This window comes from Gopherus evgoodei, chromosome 10 (assembly GCF_007399415.2).
Source record: "Gopherus evgoodei ecotype Sinaloan lineage chromosome 10, rGopEvg1_v1.p, whole genome shotgun sequence".
NCBI classification, from domain to species: Eukaryota; Metazoa; Chordata; order Testudines; family Testudinidae; genus Gopherus; species Gopherus evgoodei.
In genome coordinates, this window is record NC_044331.1 from 63920798 (window position 1) to 63940024 (window position 19227).

At 45.0% G+C, this 19227-nt stretch overlaps 1 protein-coding gene across 6 annotated transcripts in view; it reads left to right on the forward strand.

Moving 5' to 3' along the window:
• PARN (poly(A)-specific ribonuclease) overlaps positions 1-19227 on the forward strand; it is a 144442-nt gene that overhangs the window by 47639 nt on the left and 77576 nt on the right. For 3 of the 6 annotated variants that reach the window (XR_004002260.1, XM_030577215.1, XM_030577218.1), the window contains exons 20-21: positions 2141-2227; positions 4302-4364. Coding sequence is in view for 5 of the 6 variants with exons in the window: in XM_030577215.1 (XP_030433075.1) it covers positions 2141-2227; positions 4302-4364 (150 nt within the window). In the remaining variant the exon portion in view is untranslated. Of the gene's footprint in view, positions 1-2140; positions 2228-4177; positions 4219-4301; positions 4365-19227 lie in introns of those variants that run through there. The other 3 variants (XM_030577216.1, XM_030577217.1, XM_030577219.1) reach the window with 2 other exon arrangements.

Here is a 19227-nt window from a genome sequence, read left to right on the forward strand (position 1 = left end):
ATTCACTGTCAACTCTATTTCACAACAAGAAATAGATCTTATTTTAAACTATTTTATGAAATTTGAATTTTTGTGCCTCAGCTCTAGTTTGTACTGTACTTTAGGTGTGGCTATTTTCAGCAGTAACATTTCTTAGTGTGCAATTTTGTGCTTTTCCTTTATAGTAGAGTTACACTTGTCAGGGCAATATTTTTATTATATCTGCAGCTTTAGGATAAGTGTATTTAATTCAAATTCCCTTTTTTGTCTGGTGATCTTTGATCTGTTGATTGGTTTCCAAGATACTAACACATAATGGAGCACATAAATTAAATATTTTTTTACAAAAACTTCATTGGAGTGCATTTTCTTTGTTATCAAATACATTTCTATAAATATTAAAATCTTATTCTGAATGGCTGAATTACTCCATTTATGTCCTACCTGAAGCTATCATCGTCTCAATAGTTTTCGTAGAAATGATGGATTTTTGTATACAGAGCTGATTGAATTGAGGGAGAGTAGCAGGGTAGGTGTCTTTAAGAACAGTTACTGTTTTCATACAAATCTTAGGCTAAGATGAGTATGCCACAAATTGAAATTGCTGACACTACTTATGACACCAAGTACTACACACACTGTTCATTTTTGGTGTTCACTGTAACAGTCTAATTATCGAATTTAACTGGCATAAATCAATTGTAACTCCACTGAAATCAGTGGGCGAAATCTTGTATAAGCAGCAGTTCTGAAAGTTGACAGAGCAAAAGCTTAAAATATGAACTGCTGTACACTGCAAAATAGGTTTTTGTATTGTACAGACCAAAACAAAGTTGAATTTTTAAATTAAGGTACTCATTCTTCTTAAAAAATCTCAGATTTATAAGGAATTCTTAATAATAATTTTTAGTAAGGTACTCATGGAGAGTATACTAGAAATGCTAAGCTGTTTCCTTAGCACAGTTTTGCAGTGGTGGGAATTGCATTCAACTTTACGTTCTTGGTTTAAACCAGCGTCTATGATGGTTAACTGATGTGTGTTCTCCCGAACAACTTGGAGCAATCCAAAATATTACTTCAGATTAAATCCTAGGGTTATATGGATTTGGAAGGAAGCAGCAGACATCAGGGGGAATGTTGGCATCAGTGGATTATATTTGTCACTTGAGGTTGTCCCAATAGTAGGCATTCCAGACAAATTCTCTGATCTCTTTTGAGGGCCAGAGTAAACAGATTGACATTGTGTAGCAGGGAATGAACAAAGTAAAACAGAATGAGGCAATGTTCAGTAATTCTTATATCAAGGACATACGCCACAGAGAATAAATTCTGGATGTTTGTATGTATAAAAGTGACAAATATTATAAATTACCTGCACCTTAAAGTATTAGTATCCCATTCTTTTCTCTTTTAATGGATAAAGAAATTACAGAATGTGAGTATCCAAGAATGAAACGAAGTTGCTTTCATTACAATCATGCACAAATTCAGTAAGTTTGTGGAGGGAGTGCAGTGAAAGCTGTATGTTCAGCCAAATCCTGCATTTTCCCTTTGTGTTTTATTTTGCTTTCAGTAAATTATTTTCACTGCATGCCTAGGGTTCCTGGCATACAGTTAACTTTTCCATCCTACTTGTGTCCTTCCCCTCTGTCAGTAGTATAAGGAAACAGGTCATTTGTTTCCCAATTTTAATGTGAATGGGATAAATCACATGAGGAGGAGGATTGTATTATATTCTAATTTGTATTTGGTACTGCGTGAAAACATAATTAACTGCTTTACAGCAAGTTTCGTTTCCTTGAATATGATGCAAAAGAGATGTGAGAGACTGGATTTTCATAATTAAATATGAGCAATGCTGGGCAAAAAAGGCATGTACGCAATTTGTGAGCAGTTACTGCTTCATGCACAGTTGCTTCAAATGCATATACAAATGAGCCAGTGTGATTTAAGTAGTAATTTTCATGCATAATTACATTAATTGTAACTCACTTCAGTCAGTAACTGCATGCAGTTCTGAAAATCATGCACTAGTTTTCTGTAATGAGTAGTTGCCAACTCTAACAGTTTAAGTATACATTTTAGGTTTTTCTGATACACTGAACAATTCAAACCTATATGAATACCTGACAGCATTATTAAATGCATTCTTATCTTGCAGTGCAGCCAAAACGAGACCATGTTCTTCATGTTACATTTCCCAGAGAGTGGAAGACTAGTGATCTTTACCAGCTTTTCAGTGCCTTTGGTAAGTAATGCAGCTGGGTCCCTGTCTGCCTAGGAAACTGTCCTGCTTTTGATAATGGTGTTCTTGAACAGATCTGTCTGTACCCTTTAACCATGATTGTAGACTGTTCAGCTGCTAGAGTAGACAATGCTAAATCATGATTAGCCTATAGCATATTTGTTGCATGGGTGTTGGACATCTAGCTATATCATCCTTGCGGTCCTTAGGTTTTTCAAGATGTACTCTGCAGCATTGGGGGAGAAAGGGAGAAGTAGATGTGAAAGTTGACCCAGGGTTTGGGGAATTTGTGGAATGAACTGAGTGGAGGGAAAGGAGTAAGGATTATTAAGGAGAGGATGATTGTGATCATAGTGTCAGTGAAGGGGAGGAGAATGTCGAGGTACGGTGCACTTAAGTTAAGGAGGGAAGGAGATGGCTAAGAGGAGCAAAGAAGTCTTTAATCAGTGGATTGAAGGTTATGGAAGGAATGAGACTGAGAGGGGGAAAGTGTACAGTACTAAATAAGGGAAAAAGTAGTAATCTGAATACGGTAGATGAGTGATATTTGAGGAGGAGCATTGCCTGGTGAAGACAAGATTAAGAGTGGCCAAGACAGTGATTAAGTAGATGGATCTAGCCAAGAATTGAATAAGGAAATGAGAGTAGAGTTGCTGAAATCCTCAACATGAAAACTGAAGTCAGCAGAAGTGCAGGATTTGGATGAAAGGAAATTGCAAATCAGAAGTCAGCCATCCCTGCCTCCAGCAGAAGTTTTATGTATTCTGATGTGAAAATGGGAAGAGGAAAAATAGAGTTGTTTTGAGCAAAGAGGGCAAGATGTAATTGAGATGGGAAAGGAGTGAAGGTAAAAGTCATGGTGAGGGATGGCGAGGTCTGGTGAGATTGAAATTCAATAAAGCTAGTAGACATTAATCAGAGGGCTATTAGCAACTGCTCAGCAGGGTTCTGTGCGGTGGAGCTCATACTTCAATCCTGGTGTGCTTGTCCATGGGTTCTTGGCTGCATGTGTTTTGAAAATAAACAGAGCTGCAATTCCTACATATGATAGTCTGGATGTTTTGGAATACAGAACAATAGGAAGGATAGGAACAACCTTCATACCAACTATTTATTCACTATGTATAGTGTGTATATATAGCACAACCTTCATTATCCAAAGCTTCATTTGGAGCTTCATGTTCATTGTTAGATTATAAAGCAGAAGGAACATGTGAGATAATCAAATCTGACTACCTGTGTAACACAGACTATAAGACTCCCCTGAATTAACTCCTGCTTGTATTAGAACATATATGTTCTAGAAAAATATCCTATCTTGATCTAAGTTTCCAGAGATGGAGAATCCTGCACAGCCCTTGGTAAATTCCAATAGCTAATTGCCTCCCACTGATTTAAAAAATATATATATATTGTACCTTATTTCCAATCTAAACCTGCCCATTGTGAACCTGCAGCCATTGGATCTTGTTATACCTTGTCTGCTAGATGGAAGATCCTTTCATTGTCAAATTTCTGTTCCCTAATAGGTATTTAGAGACTGTGATCAGGTTACTATTCAACCTTCTGTTTGATAAGCTAAATAGATTGAGTCCCTTGTTTTTTTGATAAGACAAGTTTTTTCCAATCCGTTAATCATTATTGTGGCTCTTCTCTGAACCCTTACCCATTTTTCATCATCTTTCTTGAATTGTGGACACCATAACTGGACACTATATATTCCAGCAGTGCTAGCACCAGTGCCAAATAAACTGCGATAATTTATTCCTATTCAGTATTCCCTTGTTTATACATCAATGGATCACATTAGCCCTTTTGGCCACAGCGTTGCACTGGGAACTCATATTTAGCTGACGATCTGCCATGACTCTCAAGTCTATTTCAGAGTCGCTGTTTCCCAAGATAGAGTCCCTCATCCTTTAAGAATGGCTTGCATTCTTTCTTTATTCCTAGGGTACGTCTGTACTACCTGCCGGATTGGCGGGTAGTGTTCGATGTATCAGGGATCGATTTATCGTGTCTCATCTGGACGCAATAAATCGATCCGCTAATCGACACCCATACTCCACCTCGACAGGAGGAGTAAGCGGAGTCCATGGGGGAGCCGCGGCAGTCGACTCGCCGCCGGGAGGACGGCCAGGTAAGTCGAGCTAAGCTACTTCGACTTCAGCTACGTATCTTAGTTCAAACCCACCCCCGCTAGTGTAGCCTAGGCCTTAGATGTATGACCTTACATTTGGCTTTATTGAAATGCACATTGTTTGCTTATGCCCAGTTTATCAAGTGATCCAGATTACTCTATGTGAGTGACCTGTCCTCTGTTATTTACCACTCCCCCCGTCTTCGCCGTCTGGGAACTTTATCAGGCATAGCTTTTAATTCTAGGTCACAGGGAAAAAATGTTAAATAGCATAAGGCAAAGAACCAGTCCTCTCAGGACACTGTTGGAAACCCACCCAATTACTGCTGATTCCCTATTTAAAATTTTGAAACCTGATAGCCAGTTTTTAATCCATTTAGTTTGTGCTAATGTTTATTTTGAGTCATTCAAGTTTTTAACCAAAATATCATGCAGTACCAAGTCAAATGCCTTACAGGAGTCTATATTAGATCAATACTAGTATCTTTACCAATCAAACTTTTAATCTCATCAAAAACATATCAGGTTACACAATCTATTTTCTGTAAACCTCTGAATGGTATTATATTAGCCACCTTTTTTTCTTTTTTAATTCTATTATTAACTATTAATTTTTTATTATCCTTTCTGTTAGTTTGGCAAAGGTCAGTATCATGCTGATAGACCTGTTATTGCCTGGGTCATCCCATTACCTTTTTAAAAATATTGTCACAACATTTGCTTTGTCAGTCCTGTGGAACTTTCACAGTATTTGAATACTTAATGAAAATTGGCATTAATGGTCCAGAGAGCTCCTTGGCCAGCTCCTAAAATTCTTGAATGCAAGGTATCCAAACCTGCTGACTTGAAAGTCTCACTTTTAGTAGCTATTGTTTAATATCCACCTAAGATAGTATTGGAATGGAAAGTATAGCCTCATAACATGTGAATACATTTGACCTTTTTCCAAATACAACACAGCAATACACCTCTACCCTGACAGAACGCGACCTGATATAACACGAATTCGGATATAATACGGTAAAGCAGTGAGCAGCCCCAGGCCCTTTAAAATGCCATCTGAGCCCTGCTGCCAGAGTTCCGGTGGTGATTTAAAGGGACAGAGGCTCCCCACAGCAGCTGGAGCACCGGGCCCTTTAAATCCCTGCCGGGGCTCTGGCAGCTGGGCTCGGGCGGTGATTTAAAGGGCCAGAGGCTCTGGCTGCTGTGGGGAGCCCCAGGACCTTTAAATCCCCACCAGAGCCCTGCTGCCAGAGCTCCAACGATGATTTAAAGAGACCGAGGCTCCCCACAGCAGCTGGAGCACCAGGCCCTTTAAATACCCACTAGAATTTTTTTTATAGCTGCTTTCACTTCACCTCTAAGCCAGATCCTTTTTTTTTGTTCATGGCTTTTTGGGCATCTAATAAAATTTTCCCAGTTATTCATGTTTTTCCTTTTGAAATGTATTCTCCCCTCTGATTTGACTCAGTTGTTATTAGCTTTGTAAAATCGGCCCATTGAAATTGGCCCAGCTATATTTTGCTGAACTTACTGTGTTTGCATATAGCAAATGCAATCAACTGCAATCATGATCAACTGCACCTAAACGGCTAATTTTTAGTTCTGAGTGTCATTGTTTCAAGAATTTCTTTGCAGCTCCCCTCCTACAGTTTCAGGGATCTTTGTTACGAAATAGTTCTGGGGGTGGCTACACTTGAAATTTCAAAGTGCTGCCGCGGCAACGCTGCGGGAGCACTGCCGCAGCAGTGCTTTGAAGTTTGAGTGTAGTCGGAGCGCCAGCGCTGGGAGAGAGCTCTCCCAGCGCTGCGAGTAAACCACATCCCTTACGGGTGTAGCTTGCAGCGCTGGGAGCCGCGCTCCCAATGCTGCAGCACTGATTACACTGAGGCTTTACAGCGATGTATCTTGCAGCGCTCAGGGGGGTGTTTTTTCACACCCCTGAGCACGAAAGTTGCAGCGCTGTAAAGTGCCAGTGTAGCCATGGCCTGGTGGTGGTATGTGTCCTCTGTGCTTAGAGCCTAGTGCACAGTGACAGGTCTCTTTGTACTTGATGTTTGCAGAAGTGCTGTGTTACAAGTTTTGTGTTCCTGGAATATAAGAAGGATGCTGTTGTACTGCAATTTATGGAAGTAATATCCAGTTTGTGGTTAATATGGGTTGTGCTCTAGTCATGTATAAAGAGCTAAAAGTAAGGTGAAGCTTCAAAAGAGAATTCTTGGTCTTATGAACAAATTTTAAACACTTTTTTTTGTTTTTGTTTTTACTGCTATATTCATATATAATTTCTATTTGTTAAATAATAATTTCTTTGCCTGCGAAACAGGCTTGATTTCCTTTCAGCAAAATACTTCCTTTTCCTACTTAACCTACTGTGGCTTGAAGATGCTGCAAGGAAGGCAAAAAACTCCCCTGGTCCTCTGCCAGTTGACCCATGGGTGAAAAAATGAGAGTTCATTTTTGGGGGGAGGGATAGCTCAGTGGTTTGAGCATTGGCCTGCTAAACCCAAGGTTGAGAGTTCAGTCCTTGAGGGGGCTACTTAGAGATCTGGGCCAAAATCAGTACTTGGTCCTGCTAGTGAAGGCAGGGGGCTGGACTTGATGACCTTTCAGGGTCCCTTCCAGTTCTGAGATAGGTATATCTCCATGTAGTAGTAGTAGTAGTAGTATTATAATATTTCTTGCGTGAGTGTTCAGATATACTTATTTTTTAATAGAATTCTATTGAAAGTGTATAAAATTGTTACATATATCATACAAAGTTAGATCCTGGATGATCTGTCTTGTCTTCCTGAGATACTTATATAATCTAGTTTTTTTGCCTTGATATTTTTTGCTTTAAGAATGAAATGCTTGAAAAATACACTTCCTGAAAAATGTTTCTAATGACTTGTGCTCTTCGGCATCAGTCTTCGTAGTAGTTTTGAAACATTTTTAACTAGGGAATGGTTGTCTTTTTTTGTATTCAGAGTCCAAATCAGAATACTTTTGGGAAAGGATAAACTGCACACTTCTTGGTTTTTTTCCCTCCCAAACATCTTACTCAAAAGTGTTTTTCTTTAAAAGTAGGCTTTGTTATGAGTTCTTTCTGTTGAAGCAGCATAGCCATAAAACTTACGGCAATGTAAGTTGTAAATGAGCAGCTGACCAACTTGAGACTCGGTATTATGTAAATTGATTAAAAGGAAATTGAAAGTCAAGGCTGCTAGATTGGGTATTTACTGTGAAACCCCTGCAACATATTTGATCAATGTTAACTTCTTGTATCATCTTGACACTTCTTAAAGCGCTATGTGTTCATCAAAATCAGGACCCAGGGATCCAGGAATGTTTCTTGGAAGATTTAAGCTTGTAGCTATGTATTTCCCTTGACCTTGGGTTCTACTAAAGCCTTCCTTCCTCTCATCTGTAGCCTAGCAGTTGCCATAGTATGTTCTGTGGTTCAGAGAGCACTTGCCGATAGTCCATAGATAGCTGAGTGTTCACATGGTGCTGACTCCTTTAAACTACATTTGCTCCAGATAAGCAATTGCTGTAGTAGCTACAAGGATGTTCAGTCAACATCCAGAAGATATGGTTAAGAGGTAGTTCATGCTAGTAAGTTTGGGTGGTCCTTGGTCTTGCTCATGCAATGGCAATGTTCGTTAGAGGGTAGGAATGTGATCCTGCACCAAAAGATTTCATGCTACCCCAAGGTTTGTGGTGGTGAAATTATGCACTGCTTTTTATGTGGAGTTCAGAAGTTCACCTCTGTTTCTCTAGGTTCCAGGCCTTAGGGTGTGTGTATATATAGAACACAAACCAGGAGCCTGGCTGTGTTCCCTTTATTTCACCTGAGTTTTACCATAAGGCACTGCCATTATACCACTGGGTGGGCCTTTGTATTCCTGATTGCCTGAATTGGAGTACTATAAAATCTGTAGAAATTTCTAGAAGCTGGTACTCCAGGTTGCTGAACAGTATATAGCTTACCAGGACTTAACTTTCTTGTTTCTCAGAGACTAAAGCATAGGATTTTGCTTGTGAACTTTATTCTTACTAGAAAAAGCATCAGCTTAGAAACCACCAAAACCCTTATCTAGAATTATTCTCCCTAATTCACATACCTCCCTTTAACATTTAGGGCAAGTCTACACTACAAAATTAAGTCAATTTAAGTTATGTTGACATACAGTCACTGCAGTGATGAAATTGGTTTAGCATGTCCACGCTAGTTCCTTCTGTCAGTAGTGCACATCCTCAGCAGGAGCGTTTGCACTGATTTAACTGTCAGCATAGGACATTGTGAAGGACTGACAGCCGGAGCCCCGCTGTCTGGGTCTGATGTAAGTAATGCAGTGCAGGAGGGGAGGGGTAGCTCAGTGGTTTGAGCATTGGCCTGCTAAACCCAGGGTTGTGAGTTCAATCCTTGAGGAGGCCTCTTAGGGATCTGGGGCAAAAATCAGTGCTTGATCCTGCTAGTGAAGGCAGGGGGCTGAACTTGATGATATTTCAAGGTCCCTTCCAGTTCTAAGTGATAGGTATATCTCCAATTGTTTGTTTATTTATTTATACACTGACATTGCTTCAATCCAAGTACATTGACCTAAGTGCTATGCCTCTCGCAGAGGTGGAGTTAAGTCAGTGTAGTGGGCGACTTACATCGGCAGAAACAACATTGTAGTGTAGATGCTTACAGCATTAGGTCGAAGTAAGGCTTATGTTGGCCTAACTCTGTAGTGTAGACCAGGCCTTACTAATGGCAAGTGTTGCAGCCATAGGTCATAGCCAGTAGGGGTTATACTTTCATATCTATGAACAATGCAATAAACTTTCAATTTAAATAGAACAGTATTGTTCACAGGTGTAGTTGGTGCTATAAAACTGTAACGTAAAATCCCACTGACAAAACAGGACACTTGATACTTGGAAAGTATCAATGCAAAGTGTTTCAGTTTAGAGCCTATCAGATAAGCATTTCAAAACATTTTAATCTAAGCCTTTCAGCATCCTAGGGTGATGTTATATAGTAGTACTTCTGCTTTACAGATGGTAGAAACTGAGGGACAATGAGGCTGTGACTTGCCAAAAGCCCCCAAAGAGAGTCAATAGTAGTCATAAAGTAGTAAATCTCATCCCACTACTAACAACTAAACAGTCCATTATTTTTTAAAAAAGAAATCAGAGACTTGTTTTTTTTTAATAAAATCTCTTGTTTTGAAGAGCTCCAATACAAGGTTTCTGATGGAAATATCTGAAACTCTTTCAGGATCAGCCAGCCTCTGCAAAGCTTAAAGTAGTAGAGGAAGCAGATTTAGATTTTCTAGTTTTAAAAAAAAAATTCATAGATTTCAAGGCCGGGAGGAACCATGGTGAGCATCTAGTCTGACATCCAAAATAATTTCTAGAGGTTATCTTTTAGAACAACAGCCAGACTTGATTTAATAATTCAGTGATGGAGACTCCACCATGACCTTGGTAAATTGTTCCAGTGGTGAATTCCTCTCACCATTAAATTTAAAGCTTATGTTCAGTATGAATTTGTCTAGCTTCCATTTCCAGCCATTAAATTGTTACGCTTCTCTGCTAGACTGAAGAGCCCGTTATTAAATTTCTGTTCCCCACGTAGGTATTTCAAGACTCTAATCAAGTCACCCCTTAACCTTCTCTTCGTTAGACTCAAGAAGCTCAATGCAGTTAGCTTATGCTGTAAGGCATGTTTCTAATCCTTTGTCATTCTTGTGGCTCTTTTCTGAACTCTCTCCAATTTATCTACAACCTCCTTGAATTGTGAGCACCAGAACTGGATGTAGTATTCCAGCAATTGTCTCACCAGTGCCAAGTGCAGAGAAGTAAAATAACCTCTCTACTCCTACTTGAGATTGCCCTGTTTATGCATCCCAGGATCATATTAATTCTTTTGGCCACAGTGTCAGGCTGGGAACTCTTTCAGGTGATTGTCTACTCCAACCTCCAAATCTTTCAGGATGTCTGCTTCCCAGCATAGTGTCCCTCATCCTGTAAATATGGCCTACATTCTTTTTCTTCTACGCTCCAGGTGTTGGTGCACTTTCAGTCAGAGATTTTTAAAGCAGTACTCACATGGGCCATGCAAGTGTGGTGCCTGCCCCATGCACCAACTGTGCCTCAATAGTGCACAGCCCAGGCTCCTCAATTCCTTCTCTGCTGTCCCTCACCTGAGATGGAGCTCAGCAGTCTTGCTCAATTATTTTTTTGCTTTAGATAGTTTTTTTATACAGTTTACCTAGTTTTTTAGTCAGATAAGTTTCATTTCCCCATTCTTTTCTCTTAAACAAACAAATCCCTTTCCCAGTTTTTCTGTCAGTTAGACAGTTTATACTATGCCTGGCTCACCAGGTTTTAAGAGATGCACTCCATGCAGAGAGGCCATCCATATCTCTGATGGCCATTCTCAATGTGTTCTCTGTTTTGGGGGAGTCCCACATCCCCCCTGCAGTAAACTGAAGGCTAGAGTACGAAAGGCAAGAGACCCGAATCTTCTAATGGAGCTGCCTCTGACCTAGATCAGGAGTCCTACTCAAGACAGAGCCTGCTTAAGTCCACTAAGGACAAAAAAACAGCCAGCTTCATCACAATACGGAGACCAGTCAGCATCGAAACAGTCTCCGACCAAGTCTGTGTTGTCAGTGCTGACCGCTCCACGGCTAAGCACATATGATGCTCTGGGCAACTCCGGCACCATCCGTACCCCAGCTGCTGCTGGTACACACCTCTCCGGTGCCGAGGCTACAGGTTTAAAGTTGCCTGCCTTTTCTAATATGGCACCGCATAGCACTTCAAAGGACTCGGTGCCAACTCAGCTGAGCCTGCCTGTGCTGCACACAAGTACGGTTGTTGTCCTGGTACTGACACTTCAACCATCTATGACTCCACATACTGTGCCTCACCAATTGGCACTGGCCAACCCTATTCCGCCGCTGCCGTGTCAACGCAATATATCCCAGCTCCTTCTACCTCAGTACCACAATTTATTCATTCCAGCGATTTGCTAGTCTCGCCAACTCCAGATTCCCCATTACTTGGTACTGATCTCTCAGAAGAACCATCAGCACGGCGCCGACAGCTATCCCCTATTCCCTCTCACTTTTCTTGTGATGAGGACAATGAAGTGGAGGGAGTTTTTTCACCACACCATTCCTCCCCCCTTCATTCTCCTGTTAGCATTGGACCAAGAAGATCGAAGTCCTCATATTCCAGGGACTTACCACCCTGGTATGGACACCTGTGGATGGGACCGCCCAGGCCCTTCCATGGACAATGGCATTACTAGAGCTCGTGGGGTCCTACAGCAGGCATCACAGTAGCTGGCACACTAGATCTTCTCCTGTACCTGTGCACACTTTTTTGTAATGGATTCACAAGAGCAACCTGCAGCAGTGCATGCAGATGAGGAGGCACCTGAAACCTCTCCAAATAATAATAGTTCATCCTCTTCACTGGATGAGGCTATTATATGTCCTCACCTCCAACTACAGCTGATGATTTTCTTTTGTTTTCAGGACCTCTTCTAAAGAATGGCTAATGAGCTCAAGATAATTCTGGAGGAGATGTCGGAGACTCAGCATTACAATATTACAACCTTGGACCTCCTCCAAGATCACTCTATTTATCAATGGAGACATTGTGGAGCCTGCCAAGAATATCTGGCAAACCCCAGCCACCGTATCTCCTACCTGCAAAAGGGCAGACCGAAATACTGTGTCCCCTCCAGGGGTTCAGAATTCCTTTTCACGCACCCAGCACCAAATTCACTGGTGATAGAAGCAGCCAACCAAAAGAACAGCAGCATTTCCAGTCCACTCCCTGTGACAAGGACAGCAAAATAATGGACCTGCTTGGCCACAAAGTTTATGCATCATCCATGCTACAATTTGGAGTGGCAAACTACGCAGCCCTAATGGCCAAATGTGATCACAGAAATTACGGGAAGCTTATGGATTTTTTTTAATGACATCCCAGAGGACAAGAGACAACAATTCAAAGCAATAGTCTCTGAAGGGCAGATTATTTCCCACATGGCACTGCAGGCTGCCCTTGATGCTGCGGACCCAGCTGCCAGGTCCACCGCGATGGTCATAGTGATATGTCAAGCTTCGTAGTTTGCATCTTCTTCTTTCCCATGCGAGATACAAAACACCGTAGAGGTTCTCCCCTTTGATTGTGAGAAGTTATTTGTAGCAAAAACCAACGACGTGCTGCACATGATGGAGGATTCCAGAGCGACGCTCAGATCCTTAGGCATCCATACACCAGCAACTAGGAGCAGTGGAGACAGTGCCTGATCCACACAGAGGAAAGGATGTTTATTCCCACTGCCCTTTGGCTTCTCAGCAGCACCCTGCATCTTTTCCAAGATTCTCATGGTGGCAATGGTGCACTTATGCAAAAAAGGAGTCATAACTTTTCCTTACCTGGATGATTGCCTGCTCAAGGCGCAGACTCTCGAGGAGGCCATCCAAGCCATGCAGATGACCACTGAATGCTTCCAGGGTCTTGGCCTACAAATAAACAAAAACAAATCCACATTAACTCCTACTGAACGACTAGAGTTCATGGGCACTCACCTCAGTTCCATAACCGGGCTTGCATCTCTCCCATCCTAAAGATTCAACACCATAAAGAATCTTGTCGCCAAGTTGCAGAACAGTCTGCAGGTCACTGTCTGCGACTTTCTGCAACTTCTTGGACATATGGCCTCTTGCACTTTTGTGGTCAAAAATGCATGCCACTGCATGCAGTGCCTACAGGGTTGGATGACCACTGTCTAGAGACCAAATGTGCATGGTCTAAACAGACTTCTATCCATACCTAACCAAGTCAAGGACTCACTCACATGGTGGACTCTTCCAGACAACCTTTGCTCCAGAGTCCCATTCATGCAGGAGTCCCCCTCCGTTATAGTTACAACGGGAGTTTCCCTCACAGGCTAGGGGGCACACATGGCACAGCACACCACTCAGGAACTCTGGTCCCCTACAGAAACCTCCCTACACATAAATCTTTTAGAGCTCCAAGCGGTCCGTGATGCCTGCCTCCAATTTCTCCAACACATCCAGAACCAACACATCAGGATCGTGACTGACAACATCGCCTGCATGTTTTATGTAAACAGACGAGGGGAGCTCATTCCCACTTGCTCTGCACAGAGGCTATGAAACGTTGGGATTGATGCCTCCAACACAATATCCAAATTTCAGCCTCCTACCTACCTGGTTCATTAAACACCACTGCAGATGAGCTCAGCGGATCTCTTTTCCCCTAGATTATGAATGGGAGATAAATGATACCGTCCTACACAACATATTCAAAATATGGGGCTTCCTGCAACTGGATCTTTTTGCAACTTCAACCAACAAGAAATGCTTGGAATTCTGCTCTAGAGCAGGCCTAGGAAAGCACTCGATGGGAAATGCGTTCATCATCAAATAGAGCAACAATTTCCTGTACTCATTCCTCCCAATACCACTTCTTCACAGGGTATTACAAAAAAAAAACACAAGCGGAGAGGGCCAGGGTCATGCTAATGTCCCCTATGTGGGCCCAGACGGGTGTGGTACCCATTTGTAACAGGATGTCGGTTTGTCTGCCGATTCCACTCTTTTACCTCCCTCCAACCTGTTACCACAACATGGATCAACAATAGTACCGCAACATAATGGTGCTGCACCCCAAAACATGGCTTCTCAATGGTTCTCTAATGAGGAACTCGACTGCTCTGAACAGGTACAAAGAGTACTGTTACATAGGTAGAACACAATCCACACGTACCATCTCCATAAATGGACTAGGTTCACTCACTGGTGCTCCGCCAAGCAAACAGCTCCTGCTTCCACCCCTCTTTCATTAATACTAGACTATCTGGGCTCTTCTTTATCTCCATAAAAGTGCATCTACTAGCAATTATGGCATTTCACAATAAGATCAATACTATCTTTGCCCACCCCATCACAAAGCGATTCCTCAAGGGCCTCCAGACCCTATACGCAGACATTAGATGATGCACTCAACCTTGGGACCTGCACTGAGTCTTCACATGCTTGATGCACCATCCATTTGAGTTACTTGCAATATGCTGCCTCCTACATCTATCCATGAAAACTGCATTTTTAGTTGCCATTGCGTCTGCCAGGCATGTAGGAGAACTTGGAGTGCTTATGGCTGCCTCACCATACATTGTTTTTTAATGACAAAATTGTGCTTCGAACGCATCCCAAATTTCTCCGGAAGGTGCATTGCTGTTTCCACCTCAATGAACTCATCCATCTACCTGCCTTCTTTCCTAAACCGCATGTGAACACTTTTGAAGCAGCAGTGCACACACTCAAGGTGCTCAGAACATTGTCCTTTTATTTGGATAGGACTGAGCCCTTTAGGGATTCCCCTGAACTTTTTCACTTCAATCACAGAACAATCCAAAGGCAAATCCATTTCTACCCAGAGAATATCCAGTTGGATAGCAAACTGCATCCGCCTATGCTACCAACTAAAGAAGATGAATTCTCCAACTTCTGTTAGGGCCCACTCCACCAGAGTGATGTCAATGTTTGTGGCATTGTTACATAACATTTTCCTCACAGATTATTTTCAGAGACGCCACCAGGGGGTTGGAGCATATCTTTTGCTAAGCATTATGCTCTTATTCAGGGACCCTGACCAACATTCAGATGGGCTAAGCTGTGCTGTCTGCAGCTTTCTAACCAGACCCGAAGTCCTTTCCTTCTTAGGAGATACTGCTTTTCAGTCACCTGGAGTGGAGCACCCATAGGGACATCTGTCTCTCCCTCTCTCTCTCTGTCTCAAAGAGGAAGTTACTCACCTATGCAGTAACTGACGTTCTTTGAGATGAGTGTCCCTGTGCTCCACTACCCACCCGTCTGCCCTCTACTTCGGAGTTTGGAATGGTCTCGGTTGTAGAGAAGGAACTGAGGAGCCCGGGCCATGTGCGTGCTATTGAGTCACAGTTGGCATGTGAGAGAGGCACCGTATGTGTGCGGCCTGTGCGAGTACTGCTGTAAAAATCTCTGAGCTAAGGCGCAGGGATGCACCAACACCTGAAGTGGAGCACTCACGGGGACACTCATCTCGAAGAACGTCAGTTGACTGATCATGTCCATTCCAACCAGGTGTGTGCATGCCACATGCACACCAGCTGGAAGACTTTTCCCTTAGCGTCCATTTGGTCGGCCTGGGCGTCCCCCCCCCACCCCGAGTGGCACCCTCATGGTGCCCAATATAGGGCCCTGCCGACCTTCCATCTCCTCTGTTCCTTCTTACTGTTGGTGATGGCTAGCTGGAACTTCGCTGACTCGTAGCAAGCGCTTTAGCAGTGTCTGATAGCATATTGTGTATATAGATAGAGGGCTTGTCTACATCACAAAGTTGCAGCGCTGGTGAGGGGGTTACAGCGCTGCAACTTAGGAGGTGTACACTTCTGCAGGGCATCACCAGCACTGCAACTCCCTGTTTGCAGCGCTGGCCGTACTCCCGTTTTGTCTCGGGTGTAGAGGATCCAGCGCTGGTAATCAAGTGTAGACACTTACCAGCGCTTTTCTTGACCTCCGTGGAATAAGCAGGTATCCCAGCATACCTGAGGAAGCATCTGGTAATCAAGCAGGTCTCCTTCCCCGGTTTGCAGGGGGGTTCGGGGAACGCAAGAGCAAACCGCGGCGAAGCTGGTCTCCTTCCCCGGTTTGCTCTCGCGTTCCCCGAACCTCCGTGCAAGCAGGTCTCCTTCCCTGCGGTTTGCAGGGGGGTTCGGGGAACGCGAGAGCAAACCACGGCGAAGCTGGTCTACTTCCCCGGTTTGCTCTCGCGTTCCCCGAACCTCCGTGCAAGCAGGTCTCCTTCCCTGCGGTTTGCTCTCGCGTTCCCCGAATCCCCGAGCAAGCAAGTCTCCTTCCCTGCGGTTTGCAGGGGGGTTCGGGGAACGCGAGAGCAAACCGCGGCGAAGCTGGTCTCCTTCCCCAGTTTGCTCTCGCGTTCCCCGAACGCCCCTTGAAGCTGCCCAACAGCGCTGCAGTGTGGCCACATCTAACACCACTTGCAGCGCTGGTTGCTGTAAGTGTGGCCACTCTGCAGCGCTGGCCCTATACAGCTGTACTAATACAGATGTAAGAACCAGCGCTGCAAAATTGTAGATGTAGACATACCCTTAGTCTTACTTTATAGTTATATTAGTTGGTGCCTGGGTCTCCAGGGTTTAAGATCTGTGAGGCCTATGGCAAGTTTATGCCCAAGAGTGATCCTCGCTCTTACTGCTTGCAGTGCCTTAGTGAAAGTCACCAGAAGGACAAGTGCCATATCTGCAAGCGTTTCCGTCTCAGAACCCTCAAAGACCAGGAACAGACGCCAACTTCTGTTGATGGAGGTGTTGTTGTTGAGGGCACACTCCGATCTGGGACCCACTGAACCAGCACTGAGCACGTCCTCATCGGCGTGCGAAACTGCCCCAACTAAGGACTCTAAGGCCTCCTGGCACCGTCACGGCTTGGGCCATAAGAAGTCAGCTTCAGCATGGTGCCGCTCTCCATCTCTGGTGCCGGTAAAGAAGAGGTGACTGGTGCGGGGTCCATCATTCCTCTTGAAAACTAAGGGGTCTGCGCCGTCCACGAGTGTCAGGCCAGACCCGCTCCTCCTTGCTTCCACCCAGCGTCTCGTCGGCTCCTGCACCAGCCGGGCTCCAGTTGTCTGAAACCTCCTTGATCCCCAGACTGCCAAGGGGACATAGAGGCGTTTGAGGTGGCCACAGACATGATGCGCCTCCCAATGCCGTCCTCCCCACAGAGGAAGGACAAGTCGCCAGTGACCCACGTGCCCCTCGTTCTACTCCAGGGCCAAGCCAGCTATGCTGACCTGCCATTCTCCATCACTGGCACCTCTTGCACAGACAGAAGGGCCCACCGTTCCCTAGCTTTGCGGCACCACTCGCCACCGACCCAGGATACTGCTCCTCTGTGGTCCTCCTACTTGGAGACTGTAGACTCTGATTGCTCCAGCAGATCGTGGAGCAGGAGGTCCAGGTCTTAACGGAGTCACCAGCCGTACCCGGCACCATGGCAGCAGCAGTGGCAGCCGTCTGCTCAATGGCCCTTCTGGACACCGTAGTCTTACTGTCAGTCCAGGACTGTGTCGGTGTCTTCGGCATCTTTTGTGCCACAGACAGCGCCAGCACCACTGTCATCCAAGGGAGCGTCACTGCTGGCACAGACCACTCTGGCACCATGTCTCCAGGCAACAACACCGTCAAGGACTCCAGCTTCAACCTCCTCCATCACTGTTGGGTTCAGCACCACCAGATTTACCAGCCCTGGTGCCGAATCCCCCATCAGCACTGCTACCGCAGCTCGAGTACCATGTGCCGAGGGCCCCAGAGGGGCCGAGGGTAGCTAACAGGGCCTGCTACCCATTCTCTCATCCTCATCCTTGACTGATGAAGCGGTCGCGGGGACATGGACGGCCCTGGCGCTCAAGAACAACTGTGTTCTCCAGCAGCTAATGAGATGGGCTGCTCAAAGCCTGAGGATACAGGACGAGGAGGTGGAGGAGGATTTGGATCCTGTTATGGACATCCTTGCTCCCTCCAGCCCATTCAGGATTGCTCTGCCACTGATAAAAATGGTAGTTATCTGCCACAGATTTTTGGACATGTCCTCCGCTTCTCTGGGCCCTACAACCAAGAAAACAGTACGAGGTAGTGCTGCTCGAAGGGGTACGAACACCTTTATACCCACCCTCCCCCAGACTGGGTGGTGGTCGATGCGGCCAATCAGTGAACACCAGGGGTTCCAAGGCTCCACCCCTAAAAACAAGGACGCCAAGAAGCTGGACCTGTTTGGCTGAAACGTGTATTTGACCAAGGGCCTGCAGCTCTGCATAGCCAACCAGCAGGTCATTGTGAGCTGCTACGGACATAATACCCACTTGGCAATGGCTAAGTTCATGGAGCTCCTGCCTCAGGGCTCTCAGGTGGAGTTCTCTGCCCTGTGGAGGAGAGGAAGTTGTTTTCCCAGGCCTCTCTGCAAGCAGCTCTGGATGTGGCGAGTGCAGCCTCACGCCCGCTGGCCACAGGGGTAGTGATGAGGTGAGACTTCTGGCTACAGGTCTCTGGACTGCCCCATGAGGTCCAGTAGACCATTCAGGATGTTCCGTTCGAGGGATCCTCCCTGTTCTCTGAAAAAACAGATTAAAGGACTCTAGAGCTGTTCTGTGCTTGCTGGGGCCAGGGGCGGCTCTATATGCTTTTTGCCACCCCAAGCACGGCAGTCAGGTGGCCTTTGGCAGCATCACTGTGGGCAGTCCGCTGGGGACGCAGATTCAGCGGCGTTTCTGCGGGTGATCTGCCGGTCCTGCGCCTTTGGCATACCCACTGCCGAGGCAGTGGGACTGGCGGACCTCCTACGGGCATGCCAACAAACATTGCCTGAATACTGCCCTCACAGCAACCAGCAGGCCGCCCCCGCAGCTTGCCACCCCAGGCACGTGCTTGCTGCACTGGTGCCGCCTTTGGCTGGGGCTCCATACGCCAGCTACCCAGTGCAGAGGTTTTAGGCCTCAGCCTGCCCCTTGGCCTTACCAGGTGCAGAACCACCAGGACGCTCCACGTAGGCAAAACAGGAGTGGTAGGAGGAGGCAACATCGCTTTTCTGGGCAAAACTCTGGCCAGTCCAAGCCTCCACTGGGGCCTAGGCCACCCTTTTGAAGGTGTGCTGGAGGACAGCTCACCAGTACAGACTCTGGATCCTTCCCTTCTTACCTTCTCATCCCATCTATTCCCTTTCTACCGTGCCTGGTCCCGAATTATTTCACACCACTGAGTGATCCGCACAGTAGAGAGGGGATATTC